Raw genomic sequence first — 12,057 nt, forward strand, 5'->3', positions numbered from 1 at the left:
TCGGATATGGTTAGTTTGAAGCAAAATCATTTTCAATTTCATTTTTTTTCTCATTTATATTTTTGTTTTCGTTTGTACCCACCCATGTACACAATAATATCACAAGCCCACAATCCCCCGGGCCCTGGTTTGCAGATTTGTTTCGATCTTACAAAGCGGCCGACCCAATCACCCAACACGAACAGTGGTCCCTCCCTCACGCGAGCTTGCCTTGGATCTCACGTCCAAAGATTCCAGCTCCCTGCGCCGCTTTATTCCCAGGTTTCGCGCAAGACAGCGTAAACAATCATTGCCCGATCTGCCGTACAGGCCGCGCGCAGTGCACGCTTCGCGGACCAAACGTTTCCGTGGTGGCCGTGCACCAGTGCGCGCGCGCGCATGCGTGCATCGATCCACACACACAGACACACTCCCCGCGTGTCGCGCCTAGCCGCGAGCCCGCGACCCGTGCGCATGCACACGGCCGGAATGGTAACGCAGGCAGAACACGCCGCGCGTACGCGAGAGCGCAGCAGCCGCGACGAGCAACAGAGACGTGTACCGATCCGTCACGACGTGCGCGCGCGCGAGCGAGAGGATGAGCGCGGCGGAGGAGAGAGGAGATCGGCAGGAGCGGGACGATGGGGAAGGTGGAGAGGAGGAGCGGCGGGAGCGAGGCGGGGTGGGCGGGCTGGTGGACAGGGCCAAGGGGTTCGTGGCGGAGAAGATCGCGAAAATCCCCAAGCCCGACGCGACGCTGGACCGCGTCTCCTTCAAGGGCGTCAGCCGCGAGTGCATCACGCTCCACAGCCACCTCGACGTCAACAACCCCTACTCGCACCGCATCCCCATCTGCGAGCTCACCTACACCTTCAAGAGCGGCGACAAGTGCGTGCATTATTTACATAATTGTTAGCCGGCGCATCCAGTTAGTTCGTGTTCAAATTATCCGAAGCAAATTAAAAAAGAGTCAGCTGGCTGGTTCTCGCGCGATTTGCGTCAATTTTTGCAGGGTGATAGCGTCCGGCACGATGCCTGACCCAGGGTGGATCGCGGCGAGCGGGACGACAAATCTGGAGCTGCCGGTGAAGGTGCCGTACGACTTCATCGTGTCGCTGATCAAGGACGTGAGCGGGGACTGGGACATCGACTACGTGCTGGAGGTCGGGATCACCATCGACCTCCCCGTCGTCGGCAGCTTCACCATCCCGCTCGCCACCGAGGGTGAGATGAAGCTCCCCACCTTCCGGGACCTCCTCTTCTGAAAACCTTTCTGATTCATCGGGGCATAGCCCAAGTGGTTTGTTAATTTAACTTGCGTGTAATAAGGAATGTACGTACGGTGAAAATCTTGTTGCAGCATTGTCAGTTGTTTGCTGTTTGCTCCATTTAATTGGCGTTAGGATTGCTCAGATTATACTAGCTAGTTGGTGCCAATCTTCGATATGTGTACTCCGGCCCTGTATTTTCTTGGCAGGCTCTGGTGATGCTGCCCATCAGCCCATGCAACCGTGTTTCTTATCTGCTCACAAATTGTGGTTGTGACGATTTGTCTAATCTTAGGCATTGGAAGGAACAATAACATCTATAAACCCATTATACCCATTATACTAGTTTGCAAAACATCCCCATAAAAGTTCACAGGAACAATCATTCGATAGATTGCATACCCATCGGACTTCTCATCCATTGGACTTATCGGCTCTGTTCGGTGCAGCTTGCTGCTGCAGCAGTTGCAACTACATCAACAGTACCAATGTGTATAAACAATATAGTCACTGTAACGGCTGCAGCTGCCGAAAAGTTGCAGCGAATAGACCCATCATCCATCGGACTATCTTATAAATTGTTACCAATTTAGAAAACGTGTATACAGAAAATAAGAGATGAGTTATGAACTTAGACTAGATAACACAACCTTCGCTCACTAAGAGCAAGTTTAATTGTATACTAGTCAACCACTAGCTCCAAATTATCTACAACCAATTTAATAGTTAATTCATGCAATAGTTACCTATAAATATATAGTACATTATTAATATCTGGTCCCACCTGTCATACACATATTATCTGGTCCCACCTGTCATACACACATTGTGTCTTATAGTCCGTATTGCAGTTGGCTACAGATTTATAGCCTGCTGCTTATCTCTCTCTTCTTTTATCTCCTCAATATGTGTTTATAGCTGTCTTATAGTCTGTTATTGTATCTGTTCTAAAGGGTTTGTTTGATAGAACATGAAAAGAAAAAAAATGATAAGATACGTAAAACGAGATAAACACATGATTAATTGAGTGTTGGTTATTTCAAACTCCAAAAATGAATTAATGCAAATTCAAGTGCAAATGGTTGTATAAAAAATTAATGATGTGCAGTGTAATGACTTATTTAATTCACAAAAATTAAGTTTAAATTTGACCTACATATTAAGAAAAGAAAAGATAAATCTGAGCATAAATATTACAGTAAATGCGTAATGCTAGACTTCTTTTAGAAAATAATATTGATATGTGAGTGAAGTTTAGACTCAACATTTTTGTGAAGTGGTATATATATTTTAAGTTTGTTTTATGCAAATACAAACACAGTTCGTGACCACGGTTTGGGAAACGCCGGCACAGCTAAAGCAACGCTTCATGGGCTGGCTGATCCTGCACCAAAAGACCCTAATAGAAGAAAACTTGTTAATTAGGCATTGGCCTGTGATTGGATTTTCTCCCTTTGCAGAGAAGCTTTTGAGGATGTAGACCACCTGTACCGTGACTGCGCATACACAAGACAAGTCTGGAATACACTCACTAAAAAGAAGGAATCCTCTGGCCAGGGGCGGATCTAGCATGGGATGGCGGGTCTCGAACCCTCACTATTGGCGTGAAAACTATAAGAGTCTCCAAAAAAAACCCTACTAAAATTTTTACCATATGTAGATGAAAGGGGGAACTGTAACTCTATCTAGTAACTCTATCTAGTTTATTGAGACTCTATTGCTATCTAGTTTACTCATACTCCATTGTTATTTCTTTCTAGATCCACCACTGTCCGTGGCTGCACAAGCCCAAAATATTATAGATTGGGTGATTCAAATAACAAACAGCGCCACAAAGGCACAATCCCGCCAGAGGACGGGGGCACTACTCACAACCTGGTGGCATATCTAGTTGCAACGAAATAGTAGAATTTTTCAGGGAGAATTCAAGGAAGCTGACAATAAACTTAATCATAGAAGACCTAGAACAAAGCGTACTTGCGTTTACGCTTCCAGTCAGCTACTAGCCTCTTTTACTCTGTGTCTAAGGGGTTGTATAGCTTTAGAGTTGTAAAGTTTTGGTGTGTCATATCAGATATTATATAGAGTGTCGCATAGGGTGTTCGGACACTAATAAAAAAACTAATTACAGAATCCATCAGTAAGCCGCAGACGAATTTATTAAGCCTAATTAATTCATCATTAGCAAAACTAGCATGGTGGCCCGCGTAGATTGCGCGGCTAGCATCATTATATTTTCTCATATAAAAGCATATATGTTTTCTCATTATATTATTATAAAATATATTACAATGACAACATAATTTTAAATTTTGCAATAACTTTTCAAAACTACTAATGTGTAATAACTACTCTAGTCTCCTCTTCTAATATTCCTTATTTTTTAATTCTGAATTTCAGCAATTTCTAAATTGTATTTCTATATGGACTCTGCTTTTTATTTTTCTCTGATTAATGTGAGAATTTCTAGGCCATGAGAGCGAACGTGGAGGCTCCTTTTTATTCTGAATTTTAGTTGGTTTTAAATTCCAATATGAACTCTATACTCTACTTCTAATATTCCTTATTTTTTAATTCCAAATTTCTATTTTTTTCTTAATTGTATTTCTATATGGACTCTATACTCTACTTCTAATATTTCTTATTTTTAATTCCGAATTTTGGTTATTTCCTAATTGTATTTCTATATGGACTCTATACTCTACTTCTAATATTCCTTATTTTTAATTCAGAATTTCTATTATTTCCTAATTGTATTTCTATATGGACTCTATACCCCTCTTCTAATATTCCTTATTTTTAATTCCGAATTTCTATTATTTCCTAATTGTATTTCTATATGAACTCTATACTCCTATTATAATATTTCTTATTTTTTAATTCCAAATTTCAACTATTTCTAAAGTGTATTTCTATATGGACTCTAGTCTCCTCTTTTAATATTCTTTATTTTTTAATTCCGAATTTCAGCTATTTCTAAATTGTATTTCTATATGGACTCTGTTTTTTTTTCTCCGATTAATGTGAGAATTTGTAGGCCATGAGAGCGAACGTGGATGCTCCTTTTTCTATTCCTTTAATTATATTTACTGTAGCACCACATTGTCAAATCATGGAGCAATTAGGCTTAAAAGATTCGTCTCGCAAATTAGTCACAATCTGTGCAATTAGTTAATTTTTTAGCTACTTTATGTATGTGTTCAAACGTTCCAGGTGGGAAGTAAACATGGCCTAAAGTTATTAATTTCTGTTTTGTAATGTTTATGTAATATATACTCTCGGACCTGTTTGTTTGTTTTTTGTTTTACTTCTTCTAATATAGTCGGCAGAGCTCCTGCCACCTTAATCTTTAAAAAAAAGTTTGCTCTATGCAAATAGATACTCCCTCCGTTTTAAAATATAAGAACATAGGACTGGATGTGATATTTTCTAGTACTACTAATCTGGACATGTAAATTTTACATCCAGTTCTAGATTCTTATATTTTGGGACGGAGGGAGTAGTACTCACTAGTGGCTCCTACCGAAAAGTGTGCTACTTTTTGATACAAGTCCTCTGAAATTGAGTTCCACAATCGTGGTAACTTCTACGAATTCAGACACTCCGATCGACACGCTGAATTTTGGCATGGCTTGTGGCTGTGATCGGGAGACGGGAATTATCCATATCACCGACTTGATCACCAGCCACCAGGAAAACCCGCTTAGAACTTTGGATATTGATCTCAAATTCTCAACGCCACATGAGAGTATGAGACCATGATGACAAGGGAGGATGGTCTGCCAGCTAGTAGTCGCTTCCTAATCACAATCCGAATAAGTGCACTAAACACACAACTTGCAACGCTTAAACATCAATGAAACCCAAATGATTCCGGAAACTTCCTGGCTTCCGGATAACAAAAAACAAACCACCAGAGAGACGACTTGACCCACACGAAAGAAAAAAAAAGATAAAGAGAAAAAAAAAGGCAAAGAAAAAAAGAGAGAGAAGAAAAATGAAATTCCAAGCGTCGGCCCGGCCTCTCCCGCATCGAACTCTCTAGAAACTCGCCACACGGGCCCTTAAAAAGGCCTTTCACCGTGATCTTATTCTACCCCTCCGCGAAGTCTTCGTCTGGTCTTCCCCCACCCGCATCCCCCGGCCTCCTCACCGCAGCCGCAAAAGCCAAGCCGCCATGGCAACCGCCGCCGCGTCGGATCTGGAGAGCAAGGCCAAGGCGGCCTTCGTCGACGACGACTTCGAGCTCGCCGCCGAGCTCTACACGCAGGCAATCGAGGCCAGCCCCGCCACCGCCGAGCTCTACGCCGACCGCGCCCAGGCCCATATCAAGCTAGGCAACTACACTGGTAATCCATCTCTCGCAATCTCCCCCTTCCTCCCCTTCCTTCGATTAGATTGGTTTGCCGTGTGTGCGGTGGTGGTGGTGGTGGTCTGGGGAGTCTGTGTGGATGTAGATGAGATCGTGAGGCGTGGGGTGTGTGGTTTTGTGCGTTTTTGATTCGTGGTTTGTTGCGCCTATTTGCGGGAGTTACGTCAAACCGGTGTTTGTTTTGCGTGTTCAAGCAATTCGTGTGCGTGTGTGTGATCGCGCTTCGTGATTTGGAGAAGGATCTAGGGTGAAGGTCATGGGATGGGCCAAAATAAGTTTTATTAGTGACAGTTGACTTGCTGATAGGAGGAGATATTGAGCGCAAGGAGGGCATAGCTGCATTGTGGCAGGTACCATCCTAGTCGAAAGAAGCAGCATAGTTGTTTGTGGGGGATATGAGGACGCCACAAATACCATGTTTCGAATTCGAACCATTCCGTTCGCGTGCCGTACTGTGTGATTTGGATTTGGTCTAGGTCGGGGGTTATTGGACTGGGGAAATCTGTTCGATAGGTGAGAGTTGACTTGCTATACTCCATTTTCTAAACACTTGACACTTCTGACCAGAATCCTAGGCACAATTCAGAGGGCTTTTAAATGATTTACGTCAAGCATGAATGATGATGGTGCGCAGTAGTGAATTGGTAGGGGGTAAATTGAGTTTGGAAGCGTGAGAGATATTTGGAGTAGTTAAAAATCAAAGGATGAGAAAGTATTGTTCAACTGTTAAAGTATACTTGATTGAACCCACTAACCATTTTGTATGGAAGTCAGACTTCATTAAGTGAACCATACTTAGTTGCTTGTTTATTTCTAGTTATTGTACTCCCTCTGGTTTCATTTTAATTGATGTTTTGGACAATGACACGGTCTACAAGATATATATTTGATCTTATTTTTCTATTATAATATATATAATAAATAAATGCATGTTTACTTTTATTATAGTGCTTTAAAAGACAAATCTATATATGTTGTTCTAGTTCCTTTAAACTAAATATTTTTAAAGTTATTGATGGTCAAAGTTATAAAAGTTTGACATCAATCTTGTTCAAAATGTCAATTAATATAGAACCGGAGGGAGTATATGACAAAGCTGGTGTGCGCTGTAGAAAAAATTGACAACTAATGATCCAAGATGATGCATGTTAATGATTGTTTAAAATTTCCCTTGTTCTATATATCCAAATTTCATCTGCACCGCATATCATGCCTAATGATTGCATATAGCAAACAAAAACAGATATTTAAAATTTGATGAAACAATCAAATTTAACTCCTTAGTGTGCTGATCTTGCCTGTTCCTTTTGATTTACAAAGTAAGATAAAACAAGAAATTTATAAAGATATGTGTGCTTGACTGTTTAGCTAGCTATGTAGGAGAGTAGGTCTACTCTTATTTTAGAGCAATAGTTAGCCGTGGCAGATTTTGATGGGTCTACCTGTTGTTATTGTTCAGCTATTACTTACTGAGAATTCCCAGCTAAATTTGCCAACTCAAGGAAATGCTATACTCCTGCATGTTTGCTGATTACTGTTTTCTGTCTGTTATCATAGTATTGAATTAGTATAAGAGTGCTGGTGCTAAAATGATATCTGGCGACAACTTGCTGCTTGCCAGCAGAAAACCCCTTGGTTCTGATCTTTGTAAAAAAAAGTCAGGTTGGACTAGTGTTTGATCATTCCCCTTGGTTCTGATCTTTGTAAAAATTTGTCAGGTTGCACATATCTTTGACAATTCTGTCCGAAATGTTGCAAAATTTTATTGCCAAACAAGGCATTAATCATCCTTATCAGTAATAGCTGTAAGTTGTTTTGTAGCCTGTAGCCCTAAATTATCAGCACTGCTATATCTTAAAATACCTCAGTATAAGGGTGCTGGTGCTAAAATGACTTAGCTGCATGTTTATTTTGTTTTGTTTGCAAAGACATTATCATGCTGTTTCATATTAAAGCAACAAATTGCACTTTGTCTTGCAGAGGCTGTAGCTGATGCTAACAAGGCCATTGAACTTGACCCATCAATGCACAAGGCTTATCTTCGTAAAGGGTCAGTCTTGACTAAATTATTTAATGTTATGAAAAAAGACTAGGCACATTAATTTATTATGATGGCTGATAAGCAAATGATCTTTAGCGCTGCATGTATACGACTGGAGGAGTATCAAACTGCAAAAGCAGCTCTTGAATTGGGTTACTCGTTCGCATCTGGTGACTCAAGGTTTACTCGCCTAATGAAGGAGTGTGATGAGCGCATTGCTGGTAAGCTGTCCCTTTGAGTCCATTGCTTGGTTAATACATTTGCAGTATTGTGTTATATTTTTACCTGGGGCATACCATTACGTGAGACTACCATATTATAGTATGCATTTTCACACATATTTGTCCTCTGGGATGAATATCCACAGCAGTCCTGTAAGTTGAAGTGAAATGTATGCACGAGACATCTTTCTCATACTTTGATGCTGTGCATTTTCTTTTCAGAGGAGCTTAGTGAAGTCCCTGTTAAGAAGGCTGAAGATGGAGCAGCTGCCCCCTCTGTTGCTTCTTTTGTTGAGGAAAAGGATGATGCTGCAAACATGGATAATACACCACCAATGGTAGAAGTGAAGCCAAAATACAGGTAACCAGTTCATGAATCCTTTAACACTGTGCTTCTTTTCCCAATACAGTTCTTTAGTCAAGTATCAAGTTATTCTGAATTGAGGGGTCCACTTTATATTTTGGAAACCACTTGACAGAATCCACATGAATATATGGGATAATGTCCCACACCCTTTCTCAGACACTAAACCAAGTGCTTCTTAGGGCTGGATTTTAACCCCAATGATTTGGTACTGACATTTTCTGGAAATGCACCTGGTGTTGCAGGCACGACTTCTACAACAGTGCTACAGAAGTTGTATTGACAATTTTTGCAAAGGGTGTTCCTGCTGAGAATGTTGTTGTTGATTTTGGTGAACAAATGGTGTGTACCTTAACAATAAATTGTTGCAAATCATCTATATTTACTAATTTACTGTGCTCACTAATTAAGCCTTCCATTTTAGTTAAGTGTGTCGATTGAAGTCCCTGGAGAGGAGCCGTACCATTTTCAGCCTCGTCTGTTTTCTAAGGTATGCAATCCCTGCAATACCAGGATTATTTCTCTTCTTAATGCATTGGAAATGGAAACAGTGCATATTGTTATGACCTGAATATGTTTGTGCATTTCCTCTAATTTGTAAGGTATTTACCTGAAATATGCTTCCAAACCTAATAAAGCTGGGTGTACTGCTTTGCCTATTTTCTTTGGTTGCATTGCTGTTGATCCATACATACAGTTCTTTTTGAAAACCAATACTCAGCATCTGTTTATTATGATTTCTATGCACAGTACCAATCATCTCACCTCTTAACTTTTGCTAATCTCTTGACTATCAGATCATCCCTGAGAAAAGCAGATACCAAGTGCTATCCACGAAGGTTGAAATAAGACTGGCTAAAGCTGAACAGATTACATGGACCTCACTTGATTATGATAAAAAACCAAAGGCTGTTCCACAAAAGATAATCCCTCCAGGTAACAAACTAAGCAAAACTATTGCAGTTGATTTCCAGAAAACTGTTGAACCTACTATTGTGTTGCTTCTTGTGGTTAGTTGAAAGTTGCACTGTTCAATCTTATTATAAGAGGTTCCCCTTAAATATCTGTACTTTGCTGGGTATAATTATTTACTGCTTTATGTTAGTAACTGGTGAGCTGATTTATAGCCATGGAAAGAAATGACTTCTTTTCCATTCATGTGGTAGTTATCAATAAGGTCTGCCGTTCTATGCACTTGCTGATCGCTGGCTCACATGTCAGGCTAGTCATTTCCATTTTGCTGGTTCCTGTGCTTGTTGAACACATTAATGTCACAAAAAATTGGTAATCGAATTTAAATGAAAATGGAAGAGGGTTCTGAGTGTTATCTTGCTAATACCTTGTTGAGGCTGATGGTTTACTGCCAGATCGGCTTAAGCATGAACTGTACATGACTGGAATACAACCAAGATCAAGTCTGGCTTTTTTTTGGGGTTCAATTGTTATTCTTTCCCCATCTCTCCTACAGTTTTACTGATAGCCCTTCTTTTATCAGCTGAATCGGCCCAGAGGCCATCATATCCTTCCTCAAAATCCAAGAAAGACTGGGATAAACTGGAAGCTGAAGTTAAAAAGGAGGTTAGTATGATGCACATGGTTCAACGTTTCACTGCCTGTGGACATTCCTTGAACTCTGGTAATTATTGAATTGCCATGACTTTGAATTTCCAACAGGAGAAGGAGGAGAAGCTTGAAGGCGATGCTGCATTGAACAAATTTTTCCGTGACATCTACAGTGATGCTGATGAAGACATGCGACGAGCAATGATGAAATCTTTTGTATGTCTTTCTTTAGCACAATTGATGAAATGTTTATAACTAGTGACCTTGCTGACAGAAGTGCGTTTAGTAAGTTTGAACTTTGTATACTTATACATCAACGATGTGCTTGTTTGCAGGTTGAATCTAACGGTACTGTTCTGTCGACCAATTGGAAAGATGTTGGCTCGAAGAAGGTAGAGGGAAGCCCACCTGATGGGATGGAGCTTAAGAAATGGGAGTACTAAGATCTCGGTTCGTGCATGCTGTAAATTCGTTATCGTCGTGAGTCATCACTTGGCTGGAGATTTCGCGCATCATTGTCAAGTTGGATTTTGTGTGATGCTCTTCGTTGCGTTTCCATATTGTAAGCTCTCTGTGTGACAGGCTAGCTTGTCTAAGACTTTATCCTAGTTTTGGAAGATACATCTGGACACAAGAATACGTTATCTGAATCTTTGCTCCGAAGTGCAGAATGCTCTGTCGTTTTACTAATATTGCAAAGTAGTGCTGTATCTCCTATCATCCCTGAAATGCGATGTTCGTCTTAATTGTAGCCTCTACAATGCTCACAGTTAGTTTGTTGACTATCTGTTTACTCTCCCATCTGAAAGTCTAGAGTATTTTTTTTATGTCCAATATAAAAAAAAACTCATCTTATTGTAACATAGACAAAGACTTAGATTAAAAAACGTACATATGCATACAACAAAAATAAAATAACTTAACACAAATATATGCAACCAATGAGTGTTAGAATAATTGTTTGAGTTTCGATCGAAAAATAATTGCTCAGTTTCCATCGAAAAATAATCAATTCCGCAGGCTAGGCTGTGTTTAGTTTCACGCCAAAATTGGTTTAGTTTCACGCTAAAATTGGAAGTTTGAAGAAAAAAGTTAGAAATTTATGTGTGTAGGAAAGTTTTAATGTGATGAAAAAGTTAAAAGTTTGAAGAAAAAATTAGAAACAAGCACCTAATGTATCTTACGTACAGCATGCAGGTTCTTCAGTACTCTTTCCTCGATTGTTCCCCTTTAATAATCTATGCTCCGCTAGCCATATTTCCCTCTCCCCTGTTCTCTCTCCGATCCTGCAGCACTGGTGGTTGGAGACCCGTGCATTCCCCTTGTATGTATGCAACTGATTCAAAAAAGATGTGCTCGTTTAATGTATTTGTTGATATCATCGGATATTTGTAGACGTGGATCAGTAGATGGCAACTAGCGAAGCACAAAGAAGATAATAGCTTAATGTCTACTATCTTCGTTCTAAAAATATAATAGATATGTCATATCTATGTAAGTGCATGGACAAAATCTTTTATATTTTAGAACAGAGATAGTAAATGCTTCATGAGAAATGGTGACGAGTAATGAATCCACTTGATAATTTTGGAGTATATATTCTTTACTGCAATTCTTGCAGACTTGTAAGGTGTGCAATTTATACGTCTTTTGCTTTGCAAACATTTGTTCCGATGTTTAGAGTGCAAAGATACATTGAATTCATTTGATTTTGTTCAGAAATAAGAGATCAAGAAGTTTCTGTATTTTTTTAATCGAATCCTTCTTTTATAGTAACATATATTACTAGTGGATATTGCGGTGTTGTGCCATTCAAAACTTCAAATATAATGTTCGGTAGGAGGAAGCTTAGAGCATCCCCAGCAGCTCATCTAAATTTTATCCTCCATACTCCCATTTAGATAGTCATAAAAAAGATACCTACTCCATATTACTTTTCACTCTAACAGATCATCTATATTACATCCTCTATATACCAACATCCTATATTTTACTAATATTTTACAACTACCACATACTTATCACTACTCTAAAAAAAAACTCCCCATCTGTATGTCTTCTCTACCGCCGATCTCCCCACCTTTCTTTCTTCTCTACCACCAGCGCCGAGAGGACGGGGAGGATGAGGGCCAACCGGAGGGGCGGCGCAGTCGGAGGAGCGGCTGGGCAAAGGGGCGGCGCGGTCGGAGGAGCGATGCGGGTGGCGCAAGGGGCGAAGGGGCGGAGGAGCGGCGCAAGGGACGGCCGGC

General features: G+C 40.4%; 2 protein-coding genes across 2 annotated transcripts; both read left to right on the forward strand.

The window, feature by feature from the left end:
* The first annotated feature begins 502 nt into the window (after nucleotides 1–502).
* On the forward strand, nucleotides 503–1,512 carry LOC4326681 (late embryogenesis abundant protein Lea14-A). Its single transcript, XM_026027221.2, has 2 exons — nucleotides 503–867; nucleotides 992–1,512. Exons 1-2 carry the CDS (start codon nucleotides 578–580, stop codon nucleotides 1,242–1,244), a joined length of 543 nt encoding a protein of 180 aa, XP_025883006.1. The 5' UTR covers nucleotides 503–577; the 3' UTR covers nucleotides 1,245–1,512.
* A 3,888-nt stretch (nucleotides 1,513–5,400) lies between these two features.
* LOC4326682 (protein SGT1 homolog) lies at nucleotides 5,401–10,528 on the forward strand. The gene is made up of 10 exons (NM_001398280.1): nucleotides 5,401–5,596; nucleotides 7,600–7,669; nucleotides 7,757–7,881; nucleotides 8,104–8,242; nucleotides 8,491–8,587; nucleotides 8,670–8,735; nucleotides 9,043–9,181; nucleotides 9,741–9,823; nucleotides 9,920–10,024; nucleotides 10,144–10,528. Exons 1-10 carry the CDS (start codon nucleotides 5,425–5,427, stop codon nucleotides 10,249–10,251), a joined length of 1,104 nt encoding a protein of 367 aa, NP_001385209.1. The 5' UTR covers nucleotides 5,401–5,424; the 3' UTR covers nucleotides 10,252–10,528.
* The last annotated feature ends 1,529 nt before the right edge of the window (nucleotides 10,529–12,057 follow it).

Source organism: Oryza sativa, chromosome 1 (genome assembly GCF_034140825.1).
Source record: "Oryza sativa Japonica Group chromosome 1, ASM3414082v1".
NCBI classification, from domain to species: Eukaryota; Viridiplantae; Streptophyta; class Magnoliopsida; order Poales; family Poaceae; genus Oryza; species Oryza sativa.

Bases quoted from the DNA above. Each gene is read 5' to 3' on its own strand.
- LOC4326681 (XM_026027221.2), top strand. From the start codon at position 578: ATGAGCGCGGCGGAGGAGAGAGGAGATCGGCAGGAGCGGGACGATGGG. The intron at 868-991 runs GTGCGTGCATTA...CAATTTTTGCAG, and splicing joins ACCTTCAAGAGCGGCGACAA to GGTGATAGCGTCCGGCACGA.
- LOC4326682 (NM_001398280.1), top strand. From the start codon at position 5,425: ATGGCAACCGCCGCCGCGTCGGATCTGGAGAGCAAGGCCAAGGCGGCC. The intron at 8,243-8,490 runs GTAACCAGTTCA...CTGGTGTTGCAG, and splicing joins GAAGTGAAGCCAAAATACAG to GCACGACTTCTACAACAGTG. The intron at 9,182-9,740 runs GTAACAAACTAA...TTCTTTTATCAG, and splicing joins ACAAAAGATAATCCCTCCAG to CTGAATCGGCCCAGAGGCCA.